Source organism: Pituophis catenifer, unplaced genomic scaffold, assembly GCF_029215685.1.
Source record: "Pituophis catenifer annectens isolate HBS135680 unplaced genomic scaffold, rPitCat1.0.hap2 SCAF_4, whole genome shotgun sequence".
Lineage (NCBI taxonomy): Eukaryota > Metazoa > Chordata > Lepidosauria > Squamata > Colubridae > Pituophis > Pituophis catenifer.
Genome location: NW_027256884.1, coordinates 30,559,990 through 30,580,019, shown reverse-complemented (window position 1 = coordinate 30,580,019; position 20,030 = coordinate 30,559,990). Strand labels below are relative to the sequence as shown.

The 20,030-nt window shown below is 36.2% G+C and overlaps 1 protein-coding gene across 2 annotated transcripts in view; it reads left to right on the top strand.

Annotated features, from left to right (window-relative positions):
- The first annotated feature begins 511 nt into the window (after positions 1-511).
- Positions 512-20,030, top strand: part of ANKRD10 (ankyrin repeat domain 10) — a 30,017-nt gene continuing 10,498 nt past the window's right edge. For both annotated transcript variants that reach the window (XM_070943141.1, XM_070943142.1), the window contains exons 1-3: positions 512-828; positions 6,049-6,201; positions 9,748-9,839. In XM_070943141.1, the coding sequence (XP_070799242.1) occupies positions 628-828; positions 6,049-6,201; positions 9,748-9,839 (446 nt within the window). In that variant the 5' untranslated portion in view covers positions 512-627. The remainder of the gene's footprint in view (positions 829-6,048; positions 6,202-9,747; positions 9,840-20,030) is intronic.

Here is a 20,030-nt window from a genome sequence, read left to right as displayed (position 1 = left end):
GACTTGAAGAAAAAAATATCCGATTGCATAGACAATCTTTCTGGCCCAGCTATTGAGGCAATAACAATATATCCAACCATCAATTTACGAAAAGTACGCCGACAGGATCCGAGGTGCAGCGATTAGGAAGGCCACTTAAACAGCAGCCAGACCAACCTCTGCTGGTCTGCTATATTTTGCAGCCCAGATGGGGAAGCCCCGCCTAAAAAGAAAGAAGGCGCTCGAATTTCCAGCCGCTTCCCTTTAGCCAGGTTGCAGTCCCAGTTTCGAAGCCGATTATGATTCATCCTTGTCTTCTGAGAGCGAGGAGTTTGTTTTAAAGCCGGAATTAGGGATATGAAAGCAAAGCAGTCGGAGGCAGCTGTTCTTAAAGCTTGAATGCCACCCCCGCTTCCTCCCACCGAGTCGCGCTCGGAATTTAGGCCCAGTGCAGGTCCCGCCTCTCGCCGGGGCGGGGTTCCTGCAAGCCCGCCTCGATTTCTTTGTGTTCGGCTGCTGGGCCGGTGTGGAAGCGGCGAGGGTTTCTTAGCTCCGCTGCGGAGGGTGGTTTCTTCCACAGCTAAAAGCCCCAGCTGCCGAGTGCCGGCCGTGCCTTGATTCTTCGCCTGCGCGTTGCTTGAGATCGCCATGTCGCTGGGATCCAGCCCGGACGCGGGTTTCTCCAGCGAGGAGCTGCTCGCTCTCCGCTTTCCGTTGCACCGTGCCTGCCGCGACGGAGACTTGCCCGCCTTGTGCGCCCTGCTTCAGAGCGCGCCCCGGGAAAGCCTAGCAGTCGAGGACTCCTTCTACGGGTGGACGCCCATCCACTGGGCCGCGCATTTCGGAAAGGTGAGAGAACGAGAGCCCGAAGGGGTCGCGTTCGAAGCAATCCGGCGTCCAGGGATGGTTCGGGGGGAAGGTAGTCTGCGGTTTTCTCCGGGGCTTTCCGAAAGCAGCGGGGGCGAAAGCGCGCCGCCGCCGCCGCCGCCATCTTAAAGGGTTTCTCCCGCCTTGCTCGCCCCGGTGTGGTCGGTGAAGAAACGGCCGAGTAGAGCCGCCATACTATGCACGCATCTTGCCTGAGATCTGTTTGCAATTGTTGTCGGCAACTACCAACGGCGGGACGAAATAAAGGCATCTTAATTCTCCAGGTGCAAAATTGCACTCTCGGAGCAAGAGAGCAGATCCAGTGGTGAAGGGGAACATTCGCTTTGCTGGGCGCATGTTGCAAATGCCCCCATCTTTTCCCCTTAATATACCTGTGTTCGGATTTGGAGAGTTAAGAATAAAGATCATGTGGAGGCTCACTTTTCACAAGAGGGTTATTTTGGGAGGAACATCGCAGAAACGGAACGAAGTGTAATTCAAGGCTGAATGAGGAATTAATCTATGAATTTGATTTTCTGACGGTTTCTTTACACTTAAGACGTTAAGCAGGTCCTGCCCTTTTTCTTAATTTTTTATTATTTTGAAGGGACTAACATACAAATATAAATATTGCACATATGGGTTGCCTCATTTGGTAGTCTCCCATAGGCGCATTCCCACATGGTCTGCTTGTTAAGAGTGTTGTGCCTTTCAACTCTTCAGATTTTCCTCTCCAGACAGTGATTATCTTTGGTAGTTATGATTACCTGTACAATATGCCCAGTATTTGTAGAAGTTGTTTGAGCTGTCAGGTCTCAAAAGTTTTGGGCATACATTTGGTTGTGGAAGCTCCTTGACTGACAAATGTAAAACTGAATAATTCACCACTTAATATCAGGACCAGATCATCTGTGGTTCCTAGACTTCAACATTGTCTCCTTTTCCCAGTCTTGTGACCAGGATGGCTGAAAAGTGACACCCCAGCTTGCTATATATTGAGATGGGGAACATAGAATAATCTATAACCTACTAAAATTCTGATTCCAATTAGCTGGGTGAAACAGTACACCACAGGGCAACCTTTTTTGAACCAAGGTACCTCAAATTGGCGAATTTAGAATTCAGAATCTTGGACCCACATGGAATTAAAATTTGGCAAATTTTATAGAACATTTCATGACATACAAAACCAATTTGTGACATACGAAATGTCATAAACCATTTCTTGTGCTCATGTTTGACTGTGCTATACAGTTTAACATTAATTACTTTCAAAGCAGATACATCTCTAGATGTACCCCAACTTTTCCAGTGAAGGCATTACATTAGAAGCTCTGTCATTGTTGAAGACATTGAGGAATCTGGCAAGGAAAATACCTTTGAAATGACCTAGCGGGGCACAGATTGTCTAGTAATGGATTAAACTTCCTGCTACTTGACTCTCAACAATTCTGGGCAGTTTACAAGATCAAAAAATTATGATAAAAGCAGTAAAACATTAAAAAAGCAAAATATAAAAATGATAAGTACAACGGAGAGAGGAGTGTCCCCAAACTCCCTTCAAGAACACCCCTGGTTATATATAGGATGAAGCCTACCACCTTTTCCGATCTCACCGTCTCCAAACGTGACCTTTTGCTACTAGTTGACTGACTTTTGTGTTCAACAGTATTTCTTGTTCCCCACCTTTGCTGACTTTCTCAAAGATAGCCAATGTAAACAGGTCATAAAAGTCAAGAAGTGCTTTGAGGGTGGGGCTAGGGCACTCCACCCCTCTTACTGTTAAGCTTTCTCTTTTATTTTCAGAGGTTGCCTCGTGAGATACAGTCTTCTGCAGTACCTCAAAGATCTTTTACATGAATTGTTTATTTGGTAGTCTTTAGGGAGTTTTGCATGAGGGCATATGCACCTGGATGAGGGAGATATACAGGCAGTCCTCGATTTACGGCAGTTCATTTAGTTACAATGACTTACGACTGTTTTTTCATATGACAGTTGCAGCATCCCCTGGACACATGATCAAAATTCAGTTATTTGGCAAATGGTTCATATTTATGACAGTGGCAGTGTCCCGGGGTCACATCCTTTTGCGACCTTCAGACAAGCAAAGTCAATGTGGAAGCCAGATTCATTAACAGCCTTCTTACTAACTTAATAACTCTGGCAAGAAAGATTGGAAAAAGGGGGAAAACTCACTTAACAAATGTCTTACTTAACAAATGAAATTTTGGGCTCAATTGTGATGCTAAGTCGAGGACTATCTGTAAAGCAACTTCTCCTGGTGATACTGTTGAGTTATAAGAGAGCCAGTTTGGAAACGGGGAGTCTCTGAGATCTCCCATTTTAGGCACAAAGCCAGCTGGGTGATTTGGAGCCATTCATTCTCTCAAGGGTTTGCAAGGGCAAATCATTTCTGAAAATTTTGCCAGAAAAATACTGCAGGGACTTTTCCACAGGCAGTTGGTAGAAGTCAATGTTCACCCAAAGCCCCCACTAAAAAAAAAACCATCCCCAAATCATGCCCTATTGAATTCTAGCTTCCTTTCCTGGAATCAGATGTACTGAATTTGATTTTACATTCAGAACTATAACCAACCCATATTTCTTTTTATTTGCCCAAAAGAATAAAATATTTATTTGCTCTTTGCCAGATAGTTTTTTTAACCTATATGTAAGTTGGAGAAGCAAATGCTGAAGGAGGTTAAGAATGTTCCAGAAGCACTTATTCTTCATCCCTGCATGTCTCAATGTTTGTTTTTGGTAGGGCACCAGGTATTGGGTGAAGTTTATCTTGAGTTACCATTAATGAACTTTTGCATATGTATTAATAGTTCATTATATTTTAATTATATTTTTGTTCTTTACCCTAAATGCATAACGAAGAGTTTTATTTCAAAATGTAATTACCTAAAGAAGTTCTAAATTGATTTACATTTCATTAAATATTTAAAAATTATAGATTTATAAATGCACTTAACTCTTTAATTTCTTTTTGTTTACTGTCTAGTCAACAGAACTGTCAAATACAGTTCTGCTACCATATATTTTTTAAGTTTATTATTCCTACCTACAATCTAAAAATGCATTATTAGTAACTTTGATAAAATTAAGGAAATCTTTGATCAGTAACCCATTTTTTTAGAATCTCATCCATTTCACCAAACAATAGAATGAAATGCTTAATTGATTTAATTGGGTAAGGAGATTAGTCTCGATGTCAACAGTGCATCTTGGATTATCTTTGTTTTAGTAGAATATATATTAATTAGCATCTCAGGCAAAGTTATTTTAGGAAATTATGATATACAGGATTTTTTGCTTGTATAAATATAATTAACATCTGTCTAAGTGTTTTTCAAAATCATCAAACGCCTAGTTAAAAGGAAGGAACGTCTTGGGTGATTTTTTAAAAACCAGGCATAAGTAGCCAGGCAGCATGTTCCACAATAAGAGGTTTACCAGCAAGAAGACTATCCTCTGACCCACATTCTTTCATAATTGGGGATGGGGGAGAGGAAGTGGATGCTTAAACAAATCATTTGTTTTACTGGCTGTGCAGGATCGTTTTCAACATGCTTGGCCCTAAAATAATTCAGTGGCATATTAGCTAGATCTTTGTAGATAATGATCAGATCTAAAATGGGTTCAGAAGTTTGAAAGATAATGTGATTGTAAAATAGATATTCTACAGTAATAATACAGGCCTGTGTTTCTGCAAAAGCCACATCTCAGGAAGGTATCTAAAACTAGTCAACATCAAAAATAATGTTGAAAATTGTCAGATTGATTTCTTAGATAAAGACAAAGTGTTTTTAAAATATTTCCTTCCCACAATCTGGGCTTTCCCAATAGCTATGGAGTCCACCATCCAGTAGTCCGGCTTTTACATTCTGTGACATTTATAGTTTCTGTGTCCTTTTCGTTAGAACATGTTGGGTTTAGTCCAGTTGCATGATCATGAGAATATGGGTCACCAAAGGGATACTTTCAGGTGATCATAATTGTGTCCGAAGTTGGGCCAAGGTCCCTCAGGTCATGGCCTCCATTTCAGATGGGAGTTACAAGTCCAGGAGCATTCCTGAATCACAAGCTTGTTCCTTTGGGGGTTATAATCCTGTCTAACCATGTTAGAGGTTACCAGAGTGAAAACGCTAATTGCTTTAGAATTCAGGTGTTCCCTCCAGTTAAGTCTTAGAAGTGCAAAATATGGTAATTTTTAAAATGTGGGAGAGACCTAGAAAAGAAAATAATGGGTATAAGAGGGAATTGTATTCTGATGTTGACATATAGCTGCTTAAAGGGTCTTCATTCTAATGTATAATAAGTTTATGTAGGGTCTGACTAGCTTTCGTATGATAGTGGACATTACCAGAATGTCCACAGATAATAACTTCCATGATTATCATAGCTTTGATCAATATTTTCATATAGTGCCTTTTACAAAGACACAGTAGTTACAGACTAATCATATTCATGTATTATGCTTTTTATATACAATGGCCAGTATGTCACAAGTGTCAGGAAAACCCAGTTTTATCTCAAATATGGTCACATTATTTTGGGTAAGATAAAATCTATAAACTATAGAACATCTAGGAAGCCAGACAGAGGTGGTATTCTGCCGGTTCACTCTTGATTCAGGCGAACTGGTAGCGGCGATCGCGGGTGGGCCCGCCCACCTGCCCTGACTCCAAGTCATGCTATTTAGGCACATTTTCAAGGCCAGGCACATGCGCGGAAGGCACGTGAGTGAGCAATGCGCATGCGTGGAAGGCCAGGCAGATGCGTGGACAGCAGGCGTGCGGGGCAAACCAATGGTAAAGGTAAGTGAAACCCATCCCTGAAACAAGAGCTATAAAAACCAGAGTCGTACTGTTGTAAAACACCAGTTTGGTATAGTGATCATGGCATGAGGTTAGAAATTGAAGACTTGAGTTCTAATTCTCCCTTGGACAAGAAACCAGCTGGGTGACATTGGGCTAGTTGTTCTCTATCTGCCCTAGGAAGGAGGCAGTGGCAAACCATTTCCAGGAGTCAATCCTGACTCAAAGGGACAAAAAGAAAGTGACTTGTTTTATCCAAATGTCATATAGAAAGGCTTTGTGTATAGGTGTTGGTTGTAGAATGTAACAGCTAATACTGATATGTGATATGAAGTCACTAACATATGCTGAAACATAATTTTTTCCCTTTGTTTTTTAGCTGGAATGTCTAATTCAGTTAGTGAGAGCTGGAGCGACTGTAAATGCATGTACAACACGTTTTGCGCAAACACCAGCCCATATTGCTTCTTTTGGAGGACATCCTCAGTGTCTCAACTGGTTAATTCAATCAGGGGCCAACATAAACAAGCAGGTAACACCATTTTTTCACGTTCTAAATGCTATTCTAAAATTGTGATCCAATGCTAATTCAAGAAGTTCTATTATTGCTTTTGGATATAGTTCTTTTCATGCAATCATTGCATGTTTGCAGATTCTGAGGCATGTTGGAGATGAGGATTTGTGTTCTGTGTCCCTCTTGCATGTTCTCAGTTTTGGAACAAGACCTGCACATCTAGACTTACAGTGCTTTATGGAAGTTACTAACTATATTGAATTAGAATGTAGTCTCTGCTGATTAATCATCATATAGGTCAGTGAACAAAAGGATTATTGTATTTGCGTTCTATGAAACATGAGTGGAAGCTTCTTTTAGCACAGTTCACAAGTGAAGATGCAGAACATGCAAACATTTTCAACTTTACATTCTGAAGAAAAATATTTTATTTTAATATACATTGAATGTAAGTCTTCTTAAAACCCTGAATATATTTGAAAAAATTAGCTAAAAACAAAACTACAGTTAGTTCAGAATAAAACTAAATCTTAAAATTGGAACATATTCTATTGTAAGCAATAAAAGGCTTAGTTGAACAGATGTACTGATTTAATCGACTTTTCTTAATTTTACTGTATTTATCAAATCATTTCATGCATCTGAAATAGACAGTAGTCTGCTGCATTATACAGAAAGATGCTTCCATTTCAAACCCAGAACTCTCAAATGTATCACTGAAGGTACCGTATTTTTTGGAGTATAAGATGCACTGGAATATAAGACGCACCTACCTTTTTTGGTGAGGAAAAGAAGAAAAAGAAATCTCCCTCTTCCTCTGAGCAATTTTGCCTCATTGCAGCAAACAGCCTGCTTTACTTTCATTTTCGTTTTCAGCATAGCTTGTTTAGCACAAGGAAAAAAAAATGTGCTCCAGCAATTTACCTTTGCAGCAAGCAGCAGAGCCCTGCGCAAAACAGCTGAGAGCAAATCAGCTGAGAGTCGGGAGGCTGATCCAATCAACTTGTGCTAATTAGCCTGTGCTGAAACTGAAATGAGCTGTTTTTTCTTGCTGTTTGCTTGCAAGGAGGTAACTGCTGCGAGGTAGAGGCCAAAGAGTGGGGGCCAGTGGTTGGGCTACATTCGGTGTATCAGACGCACCTAAATTTTCACCCCCTTTTAGGGGGGAAAAAGGTGCATCTTATACTCCAAAAAATATGGTAATCATAGTATTTAAACACTACAGTTTAACCAAAGTAGGCCCTGAAGCTTCTTAGAATTACAGCTTATATTAGATGGTATTTTATGTGATTTGTTGATTATTTTTTCATCTGCTGGAAGATTAGGCCAGATGTGTCAAACATGTGGCCCACGGGTCAGATCTGGCCCGCAATAGGCTGTGTAGTTGGTCCACAGGGCTATCTCAGAGACAATGAGGGACCAACCCCTGCTGCCCCGGGTCTGGCCATGCCCATCCAGTTGGCTGTGATGACCAGGCAACGGCCACACCGGCTCCCCAATGCAAACAAACTCCTGATGTGGCCTGCGATGGGATTGAGTTTGACACCCCTGTTCTAGGCAATGTCATCGAGGAAGAAAATACAAAAAATAAACGGGGATGCTGAATAATGAAGAATGATGATCCATGGAAATAGACTCCCAGATATGTTGAAACATAGCTGTAACAATATTCATCCCTTCCTTGTGGGCATCTAAATGATCCCCAGTTCTTGGGTCCATCTCTATGAAGGTCTAACAGAATTATTTGATAGACCTGCTGCTGAATTACAATAAAGTTTTTGAAATCTAGCTAAAATTATAATGGAATGCAAATCCAGTTAAACTGCCTGATTTTTAAAGGGTTTTGGAGTTTTGCAGCTGTGTTCTTCTCAGTTTTAAGGTTACTTCAGTTCAACACAGATGGAATGGCCTTGGCAAATCATGATGAGGCTTCAAGTCATAGCCAAAATCCAAAATTTAAGGTATTATGAGATGCAATGATTTGGGAAATATCTTTCAAGTGATACAGTTAGTCATAGACTAAAACTGCAGTTGGGATCAGATTTCCTGTTATAAATTGACAAACCCATGTAACTGAATCCAGTTTTATGACATTTTTTGTGGTCATCATTAAGCTAAATAAGGGCAAACCTATTCTTCCAAATGGACTTTTTATTACCTGAAAGTAGTAAAAAAAAAATTGCATGTTGTGGTCATGTGACTTCGGGATACTGCATCCAGTCATAAAGTTGTAAGCAGTTGCCAAGCATCCAAAATGTGGTACATAATTTTGTGTGTGTGACATGACATTTTACAAAGGCCATAAAAGTATTCATTCTGGCCCACGGTAAATCAAGGACTATCTGTAAATAGCAGCGATAAGAGATTTAAGGAGAGGAAAACAGGATGATTGTTATTCCCTTTCACATTGCTATCTTAACCAGTAATGTATGTGGCAATGAATGTGGTCCGCCAAGATCCTACTGTTAGAACATCTGTCATGCAAAACAATTCTGAATATACATACCTATTTAGCAGGTGTTGTAGAGATTTTGTTTCCAGCTGTAACTATGATCTAGAAGGTAAAGAAGAGGAATTATGGCAGATTAAATGATTCTCATTTTGTTGTTTTGATTCAATATCCATTAGTCAATTTTGAAAGTTATCATAGTTGGCATCCCATAAGGATTTTTCATGTATTATCTGTCTTTCTTCTTAATAAACTTGCTTTCTGCATTAGCTAGGACAATAATGTGCTGTTGAGTTATTCTAGACTTCTTGTCCTAGAAAATTTCATTTCTACATTGAGATTGTGATTTTATACCTGCCACCACATCTCGCCTAAAGAGCAAGACATATTCTAGACCTTGTATCCTATGTAACACATTGCGACAGATAGATTACTCTGTGTTGTTTCAGATATGAATTGATTAAATTGTGTGCCTATATGCTACAAGTGCTTTGTATGTCAAAATACCCTGGGGAACTTTTCTGTTTCTATTTGTTAATGATAATAATGATAATGTTGAGTTGTCTCTTGGTTAGTCAAGTCAACTGGTTCTATCTGATTATATGATTAAGGGAAATAATCAGTGTTTCCATGTCAGTGGGACATGTCTCCTTTTCAAAGGAAACAATTACAAGTTGGTAATTACAAAAAGTATTTTCTTGATCCAGAAGAACTTAACATAGGACTATCCATGAAAAGTATCTGGAAGCTTCCAGGATTTTTAATATAAAAATAATACCTTTAATCAGACCTTTAAATATTAATAGTTTTAGTATGTATAATTTAAACATTACTTTTATTTTGTATTTTTGCCCTTAAGTTTTTAACTGCCTTCAATGTTAATTAATTAGTAAGGCAGAATATAAATTAATGGGACATATTAGCAAATCTGGCAGTTCATCTCGATTCTGCTTTTTTTTAGCAGATAATTATATGCAACTTTGTACCATAGTAAATTAATTGTGAATGTTTCTCTTTGTTAGGTGGTATTATTCAGATGACATTTCTATTATCTTTAGTCGAAGAATCGTTCATTGAAGTCATACATAAATTAATTTGCTATGTTTTTGCTACAGGATTATGTTGGTGAAACTCCTATTCACAAAGCAGCCCGATCTGGTAGTATGGAATGCATACATGCCCTTGTGGCTTATGGAGCTCAAACAGAGTAAGTAAGGTTGGGGGATGTTTTCAGTAGTTGTGAGTCTAGTTAACTAACATAGAACAGTGAATTCAAGTATTAACAAAGAAATCCAGAACAGTAGACAACATAGAAATTATTTCAGTTAACACATGTTGAACTATGCAAGCGCTACATATTTATACATCCTTTAGCTCTTGCACTGCACATTTACTCATTGAGGTAATTAGAATTCCTGTGTAAGTGTGCGTAAAGTGATAACTGTCTGTCATATAGAAAACATTGTATGTATAATATATAAGTTAATACAGTTAATTGCATTTTAGATGAATAATTTTAATAGCCTATAACTGTAAAAAAGACAGACCATCTAGATATTTGCCAAGATGGAATTTCAGGCATGCATGTTTAGTAGTTTTTTGTAGTTTTGTTCTTTAACTTTTTCTTTAAAGGTGTTATGCCCTGCAAAATACTCAGAAAATCTCACAGTGACAACATACTGCTTGGACAAAATGGATGCAGTGTTCACTAGAACTGTTGAGTATAAGCTATATGGCTTATAATATAAATGACATTAGCATTTTCTTTTGAAGCTAGTTATATTAAATAGTGTGTTATAATTTAATCTGAAGAATAAATTCAGTTTAGTGCAAGAGAATTCACTGCTTCTTTAACCCTTTGGTTTCCATTTTAATTAATCTGCTAATATTGAAACTCAACACAGAGATACATGAATCTTCCTGTGCATCTTTTTTAAACTTTTCAACAAATGGTCTTGGTAAAAATATTTCGCTTTTATTTATTGCCATAAAAATATTGCCCTTTGTTTATTTGAAACTTCTTTTCCCTGTGCCTGTATATTTTAAGAATAAGACATTTATGTTTTCAAAACTGAATGCCTAAAATTTAAGCCATCATTTATTTTGAGGATATACTGTCTTAAACTAAAAGCTTTAGAACAAGAGAAATGTTACAAAGATATGAAAATTAACTATGAAGAGTAGTTACTTTACATAAAAACAAACAGGACATTTTGCACAGTAGCTGTTGAATCTTTCAGATATCACTTATTAGTATAATATTACTAGGAAGCTCATTGGCTGCACCAGCTTAACATATTTAACTTTTCAATGGTTTTTCCTTTTGCTTTCCACTTGATTTGTTTGCTTGAAGATAAAAGGTCAGAGGAGGCAATATCCTTCTCAAAACTAATTGCTGGGAAACAGATAAGAGGGATGCTGCACTCGGGTTCATTTTACAAAATTGCTTTTTGAAGCATTTTTTATTGGAATATGGCCACATATTTTTAAAGTTTGCTATTTAGTAGAAACCCGCCAGTAATTAATATTACTTGCCTCACATATCAAGGTATTTGCAAGTCTTGTAAATAACAATTACATTACATAACAGGTGTCATAAAAGAATATTGTTGGAAGTAGAAAAGCACTAATCCTGAATATGCAGAAGAACCTAAGTCAGGAGATTTATTTATTCTAATTGTACTCAAAAGTTTTAATCATGGAGTTCAAAATTTGTATCTTCTGTATGCATTCCTTCTGGGCTCTGGTCACTGACATTATTTTGGAAACCAAGCAGTTTAGATTTCTTATATTGTGTGCTATATAGATAAATAACAATACCTCTTATTTACCTAGAACATCTGGTAAGCAGCTACATGTGTGTTGCAAGCATGGACACATTTCAAATTAAAAATGCTTTAAAATATGACGTCTGAAAATATGTCTTTCAAAGTATTAAATGTTCTGATTTTAGAGTTTTCAATTCTGTCTCCCCAGTTTCAAATTTGAAATATTTTACACACTGCTGTTCAAAACAACAAGAACCCACTAGACTTGGGTGGCTAATAAATTTTAAGTAATTATCATGATAATATAGGAGTTATATAAATGGCACTAGTGTATATCATAGAAGATTGTCTGACTTGCAAATAAATTTTGTTACTCTTGTGTAATTTTACTTAAAACTTGAGAATTGGTAGTCATAACTAATAATTGCAGGATACTATGTAAGGGTTGGATTGTTCTAGCTTTCAAATTCAGATAGTAATATCCTCATGTGGAAATGACAATTTAGGCATCTATTTTGAAAACTAGAAGATAATAAGTTTGTCACATTATACAAGATGGTAAGCAAATATGAAGAATAAAACACGTTGACAATACAAAGTACAAATCCCATGCTTTTTAAAAATCTGGTGGTACTTACCAGAAAGCATTCAGTAAAGTCAGTAAGAGTCAACAGTACAGAAATATTGCTATGCTAATTGAACCCCTGCATTCTGTTTGACCTTGACTTACTATGGTACTGGCTTTTATTGTTTTGCCAAAGAGCAAAAATGCTGGCTTTTAAAAATAAAAAAAGTGACAAGGTGCATTTCCAATTCTTCATGTTATATAAATCTGGTACATTGGGATCGTTGAAAAAAATGAGATAATCCATATATACGTTACCTTGAATACTTTCAAGGAACATGTATCTAAAACTTTACGCTTAAAACTAAAGATACTTTTCATGTTTAGACATGAAAAATGTTTAACGTGAACATTTGGTAACATATAATGCTAATACAGTTTAGTATTTAAATCATTATTACCACTTAACTGAAATGGAAGGCTCTTTATTTTTGGTACCTTCCTTTATATTTTTAATTTATTCCTGTAAAAAGGATGAACTTGCAGTTCTGAAATAAAGCAAAGAAAAATAATGTAAGTCAAAATGCTTTGTTTGCCCTAATAAAGTTGAAATTCAAAGTTGTTTATACTTTAATAGAAAGCAATGTTAAATAAACCACAGTGGAAAGTATTTTGATATGTTTGTGGTATTTCTCATTTTAGCTGGAGCATATTCTGTGACACTATGCCCAACAGACATAAACATGGTTGCTCCATTAACTTGATTCTGTATTCATGGACACGTGAAGAGGGGAAGCAGGTGGTCCCAATGTCCTCATATCAGTAAAGGTTTGAGGTGTAACTTTTTAATGTGGACAGATATATTTATTATCCATATTAGTGAAGTTTGATGAAAATGAAAATTGCATAACAAATATTTGAATTGTACATGTACAAGTTTTGGTGCCATGTTTTCTTTTGCCTCTTTAGCATGATAGTAATATGAAGATACATTTATTTTATAACATTCTCTGCAGTATAAAATACATAATCATAAACTTACTTTTTTAAAAAACCTGCTATTAAGCTATACAATAATACATGAACTTGTAGTATTAAATGGAAAGGGGATATGTAGTTTCTTATGAACAAATAAATGAAGATGAACAAATACCTATTTTAGGAGTCTTCAGTTAAAATTTTCCTTACAGTATCTACCCATGTTCTTGCAGCTTTTTTGCATCTTATGGCTTATAAGTATTTAGGCTGGTTTCAGAATTGCAGGACTTAAGGAGAAAGTGAATGATATTCCTTCCTTTCTGGGAGACAACTTTAATGTAGTCCATTGAATTTTAAGATTAAACAAAATTACAAATAACACAGCCCAATATGTTTTCTTCATTCCAGAATAACTCCAGTCTTAAACTATTGAAGGAAGCCTTTGTATTAAAAAAGAAAGGAAAAAAAAACTTTGCTAGATTAAGCAGCTTTCCTGTTTTCCTCATCTTGGCAACTGGCTATTTATATTCATTCCCATATATTGCTTCAGTCTTTGAAGGCAAAACAATAGTTATACATAACATGTTAGTTAAGGCACTAATTACTACTTTCCAGCAAGGCATCCTATAGAAATAATATGAATGAAATTTAGTATTCAAATAGTATTCTTCAGCATTATAGTCTTTATGCTAGCAACTCTTATCGTGAACAGTAATCATTTTTAAATATCCCAACATCTTTTGATTTAAAGCAAAAAAAAATTTGCAATATCGATTTCCAATCATTCTACTTTTTGCAAATTTTCTTTTTTTAAAAAAAGTTTATTTTTTATTTTTTTTACAAACATCAAATTAATGCGTGAACAGTGTGGCACCTTAGTGTCGTACACTCTAATACAAATAAAGCTAATAAAATTAATCATAGTTATTACTTCTAATCAATTTATATATTTCTAAAAATGATACACAATTATAAGTTGCAATTTGTCATTGTTCAATTATTCCACGTTTTCTCTTATTGCTACTTTATTTTATGATATAAAACTGTCTACGCTAACATTTCCCTTTCTCTTATTTCTATCACTTTTTCTAACTTTTAATCAGATCACCTTTTACTGAAAAATATTTTCTTCCTATTCTACCTGGCTTCTATTTGTGTCACCTACCTGAAACAAAGTAAGAAAAAAGAAAAGAAAGGAGAGGGAGAAAAGGGAAAGCAAATCAGAACAACAACAGAAAGAAAAGAAATAATTTTTCCATCATCTCTTGCCCGCTTCAATACTTTGATTGCTTTGTTTTTTTTTATTTGCCTCTCTCCCCCCCCCCCTCTAAAATCTTTATCTGTAACTGCTTCTTGACTATTCAGTCTGGGTATTTCTCCCACCTCTATCCTCTTCCACTGCCTAATTTCCAGGATTTCTGCCCAAGCCCCTATCTCCCTTCCAGATGTATCTTCCAACTCTCTTAATACCTTTACCCCCAGGTTCATCAATTTACCCCCAGTGATTCATCAATCACTGTTATTTTCATTGTTGTCGCCTCTTTATCTTCTTCTTCCTTCATTTCTTCTGTTGACTCCTCCCTTTCCTGGACGTCTTTATCTTTACTCATCATCCCTCGTATGGCTTTTCCCCATTTTTTCCATGATCTCCTTTATCTATGATGTCTTTTGTATTTTGAAACAGTAAAGCCATCTCCTTCAAAATTTCACTCATTTCTTCCTTAAAATGCATCTTACTTTTTTTTTTTAAATTCAACTTTTGTTCAGCAGTCCAAAAAACTATTTATAGTCCTTGAATTGCTCTTCAAAAAGTACACTAGTCCCAGTTCTTTATATCCCATATGTTGACAGTCAGTTCCATTCAGATAATCTCAGGGGTTATCAAAAGCTTCTTTGCATCTCCTTTACTAATTCAGTCTTCTAGTATAATAATCAGGGGTCTCTTTAGTTAGAAAACTTTCTTATTTTTATACTTGGGTCTCCAGTAGTCATAGGGTGGTTAAAAGTAATCAAATAGATATTTTCACATACCTTCATATAGATATTTCCAAACTTGTAATTTTCCCTTTTGTCAGCAGATGGCGCACTCAGTTTAAATTTCAATATCACATTTCCAGCATTCTTCTAGTTATAGAAGAATTATAAAAGCAGAATAAGTTTTGTAAATAGACGATTCTAGCATTTTAAAATGCCTTCCCAGTACCACGTCTTCCCAGTTTAGGAGTCCAATTTTCTATATATTTCAAAATTTCAAAGTTTATTATTTTCTCTTCTTCACTTCCAGTTTGGTGATCTGGTGGTTTCTCAGAATGCCTAGATACTGCTTTAACAGATAATTCTGAGCAGATAGTTCTGAATTGTTCCTTGGGGTTAAATTTTTTAAAAAAAATCCTCTCCCCCAGTTCCATTCATTGCTCACCTACTTCTCTCCAGCACCAGTCTTAGATGTTCATCAGCTGTCCCAGCTTTGTGGTGGCCATCTTTAGGCTGCCTCTTCTTCTTGGCATGGTTGAGAGGGAGAAAGAACCTGGGGCTGTTAGGAGAGCTGCGACTCTCCTCGACCTCTCAGGGTGCCCCTCTTTGCTTGACCGACCCTACAAGATAGCTTTGGCTCCTCTTGGAGCCCACGAACATGGAGAAGTTAGCACAGGGAACGCGGAGACCCGTTCCCTGTGTCTGTATCGCCGCGACGTCAACCGGAAGAGCTACTTTTTGCAATTTTTTCCAATTGCAAATATTATGAATCATAGCACAGATTGCAATGAGAAGATTTGCAGAATATTCCATCATATATAGATCAGCAAAATTCTCCTAGTGAGCTATCCTAACACTAGGTATCATCTTGAAAAATCATTGCTCTTCTCTGGCCTTTCCAACTTTTAAGACTATCCATACTCTCTTTTTACAGTATTGTTCTTATGCATAGCATTAAAAATAGAGTTTTTGTATACTCTAATATATTTATTGGTAAAAGACAGTAAATCTATTTTTTTCTTATTTTTTGAGTATAGAGAAAGAATACATGGGAAATGTATTTATTTTGTTTCTTAGTATCCAACACTTCCAATTTTGGCTCACTGAATTCTCATAAAAGATATTTGTTCATTCATAGCTCAGTACAAATAAAAAATATCTTTGATATCCTTCTTTGCTTGTATAAGTAGAGAAAAGAAAAAGTGAGAAATTAAGTCAAAAAGGGAAATGTACCTAATGAAATGACTTCTGATCTTTGCAGTACTTACTGGCCTGATTATTACCATTTGCCACCTTCCCAAGTTACGTATCTAGGTTCCCTTCTTTCCACAAACAACCCTTTTTAATCTGCAGAGCCTGGTATCACTGATTAATTTTTGTCGCATTTTTATCAAATGTCCATAAAGGGTTTTCCAGTCTTTTATAAAAGTAGCTGTTGTTCCTTCCCTAATCAGACAAGTCAATTTAGCCATTTCAGAAAGTTCTACCATCTTCACAGTGTACTCCTCCATTGTGGGTATTCCTGCATTTTTCGCTCTTTATTCAGTATTCTGGTCTGCAGTAGCTTTTCATCTAACTAAAATGTTACTATTTCTTATTCAGTGGCATTTCTTTATAAAAGCTAGTTGACATATCTTCAAAAAGGATATTATATATATTTTCCTGAAGGATATTTATGAAGGAATTTTTATCTCATCTCTTTACGTTCATTTAGTTTTACATGATGGTTCCTAATCTGGAGTTGGGAGTTTAATCTGAATATGTGTATTTGGCCATTTGTTCAGGTATCTCTGGTAGCGAAGATACAAATTCAGTTTTGGCTAAAGAAGCCTTCAATCCAACTTCATCTGATTCTTGCTGTGGGCAAGCCCCACTACTTTCATAGACTTATCTGTGTAGTTACAGAAATAATGGTTCTTTTTTCTACATTCCAAAATTATGTGAAAACTATTTCAATCATTAGCATTTGCTGCTAAAATCCTTAGAATCAACATTCCTGATTTCTTCCATTCCCTTTTGTGGGGGGGCTTGCTATAGGGATTATAAATGATATTCTCTTAGAGATAACAGTTTGGATAATTAATCATAGATATATATGTATTAGAGCAAAAAACTAATTTGCTTTTTCTGCTAGAATTTTTTTCCCTAAGGTGCAGATTTAAATTCTACTTGTGGTGTCGGGTGTAAAGGGACTGTGTAAACCTTTGCAAGCTTGCATCTAAAATTAATTTATATAATTTATATAAAAGTCTTGGAGAAAATAAAAATCCTTTTGAAAAAACATCTAACAGTTGTTTGGCTGTTTTGTAAGTATTCATATTGTGAAGTAGAGAAGTAGACATATTGTAGCCCATTTACTGTTAAAGTAGTGAATAAGTTTAAAGGACATTGTCAATATGAAATGAAAACATGGCACCATAATATCTGTGTATGTGCAGTTTATTTCTGCAACAACTCTGGAGAGATTTTCCCAATCTGTCTTTTAAACAGTTAAAATAATCTCAAGATCACTTTGTTGTGTTCTCTATTTTTGGATGCCAAAGGGTTAAAACTTTCAGCTTAGAGTTTCTTAGATTGATTAATTGATTGATTGATTGATTGATTTTGTTTAGTGCCCCTATGCTAGTATATGAGGAACCTGTGGAAGAAATACTTCAGTAGCAAGAGTTCTGCTTAATCCCATGTATTGGCTATTTTTTAATGTAGGCATAGTTAAGAATTCACTTTTATTTGCAGTTTGCCAAATTTTAAAGTAACAGAAGCCATGAGTTGACGATTTGTTTCTAGTACATATCATGTTTACATTTCAGAGAACTGACAGAATTACATTGGGCTTCAGGATGAAAATCCGTGCTTGAGAGTCCGTCCTTGAGTCAGGCGCATTGTCTCATGGTTAAGGTGGTCACATGATGTTGGCTTAATGATAATGAATTATGTGCCACTGCACTTTATGTATGTTAGTATAACTTTAGTCTAAATGTTGCCTGCAAAATATGTGATCCCTTATGATGTAAGTTTCCTGTTTAATGCACCATTGCCCGTTTTTTAAATCAAAGAGAAGATTCTGAAACTATAAAAACTACACATGTCAATGTTTTACAGCTACGTAATTCGAATTGACTTGATTTTTTCAAGTAATCCTAGAAAGGGGGAGCTTTCCATATAGAAACTGCTGAAACTGCCACAGGTGCTTCTCCGAAAACCTTACAGTTGTGGCATTGAATGTTCAGTATCGCTTCCTTTCTGCACACAAGGCATACTGTTGAGGTATTTGTTGCGGTGATTGGTTTTAATGCTAATCTAGGAATTCAGATAATAGAATATATAGATTTGCATGCTTTTGCTTAGCCTAATTACAGTATCTCTTTTTATAATTTATAAACTAACAATATAAGTTTGAATATTTTTAAATAAGCATATTAAGAATGGAGATTTTGTTTTCTTAAATTGTCTCATGACATTAATGAAGAAATACTTTAAGCTGCAGGAACTCTGGCAGTTGCATAAATTATTCTTGGAGGCTAGTCTTCATATAACCTCAACATCCCCTTTTTTGACAAACATTTTAGATATGTTTTGTTCAAAGTATGTGACATTATAAGTGGATAATTTTTTAGCTGACCTGTATGAGTGAAATGAATTTTCCTTTCTCCTTCTCTAGTAAACCATTAGAGAACTACCAAAAACTCTGGCAAAATAATATTTGTTACCACATTTTTTTGTCTACAACTGTCTTCAGGATACCTACAATTTATTGGATTTATATCCTGCCTTTCCTCCAGGAACTCAAGACTGCGTGCAATGCATTATTTCAGTTTTTTCTTCCTCACAACAATATTATGAGGTGTATTGACCTAAGAGAGGGACTGGCCCAAAACCACTCCGTGAACTTCATGGCTGAGAGTGGACATGAACCTGTGTTTCCCCAATTCAGCACCTTCACCACTATAACATGTTGGCTTTGAAATTGCAGTCATGTTCTTATAATTATAATTAGCAAAGTAGCAATTTTTCAATGTCAGAGTTACTGTTCCTAATCAAAGTAATTTGTGCTCTGCAATCTTAGTTTTAGAAAGAGAATTCATTATAGGCTGTTAGAAATAGACTGGCTTCATATACAACTTTTAATTCTTTCATTATTGAAAGGTAACAGTATTCATATATAATAAACAGCAACTTGTTAACAATTGAAATTGTGAAGTTAACATCAAACATCTACATTTAAGATAAAGTTTCTAATATAGTCAAAGGATGTCTGTTGATAATTTTAATAGAAATTGGAACTGCTGATGAATCTGTTTTTAGCTGAGAGCATTGCACATTTTATGTTCTAAATACTATATGCTTCATCACTGCCATCCTTTAATAGCTGGTTTATAATATTATAACAGTCTCAAATGAATCATGACCTTAGAATGGATGTCATGGGGACATAGCTAAGTGGAAACCCAAAACAGAAGAAGAGTGAGACCACAGATGAGAAGATCTCTTGGCAAGAATAACCATAGACATGAAGCCTCTGGGAGCAGCACATTACCACGAGGAATGTGGATGAGGCAAACGGGGAGAAGTCGCTATCAAAGTTGCCCTTAGTACTGGAAACCAAGGTATACATGCACATCACTGCTAAAGATCAGAAGAATAGACATTTTAAATCAGATGAAATTTTTTTTATCATGTATCACAGTTACCTATTCAACATATTTGAGTAACTAGATTTTGTTCTTTCCTCCAGTTGGCCCTTTTCCATTTGAAAAGTGCAGATTTTTCTCTTTTCTTCCTCTACCTTGTTACCTAATTTTTTCCCCCCAAAACATAAGAAAATCTTTTTGTAAGCTGCTGCTGTTTAATAGTTACTGTCGACAATCTGTGCTCACAACAGCCTAATTTACCTGCAGTATTTCCTCTATAGCACAGGATATAATACTGTACAGTGGTACAAATACGAGAGTAATTCTTTGGATTAACAAATTTAAGTATTGTGCCACTTCCAAATGGGTAGTTCAACCCCCTGAGTACTGAATTTTGATACAGATAGTCCTCAACTTACTACCACAATTGGGACCAGAATTCCCAATGCTAAGCAATTGGGAATTTTACTACTTTCTTTGCC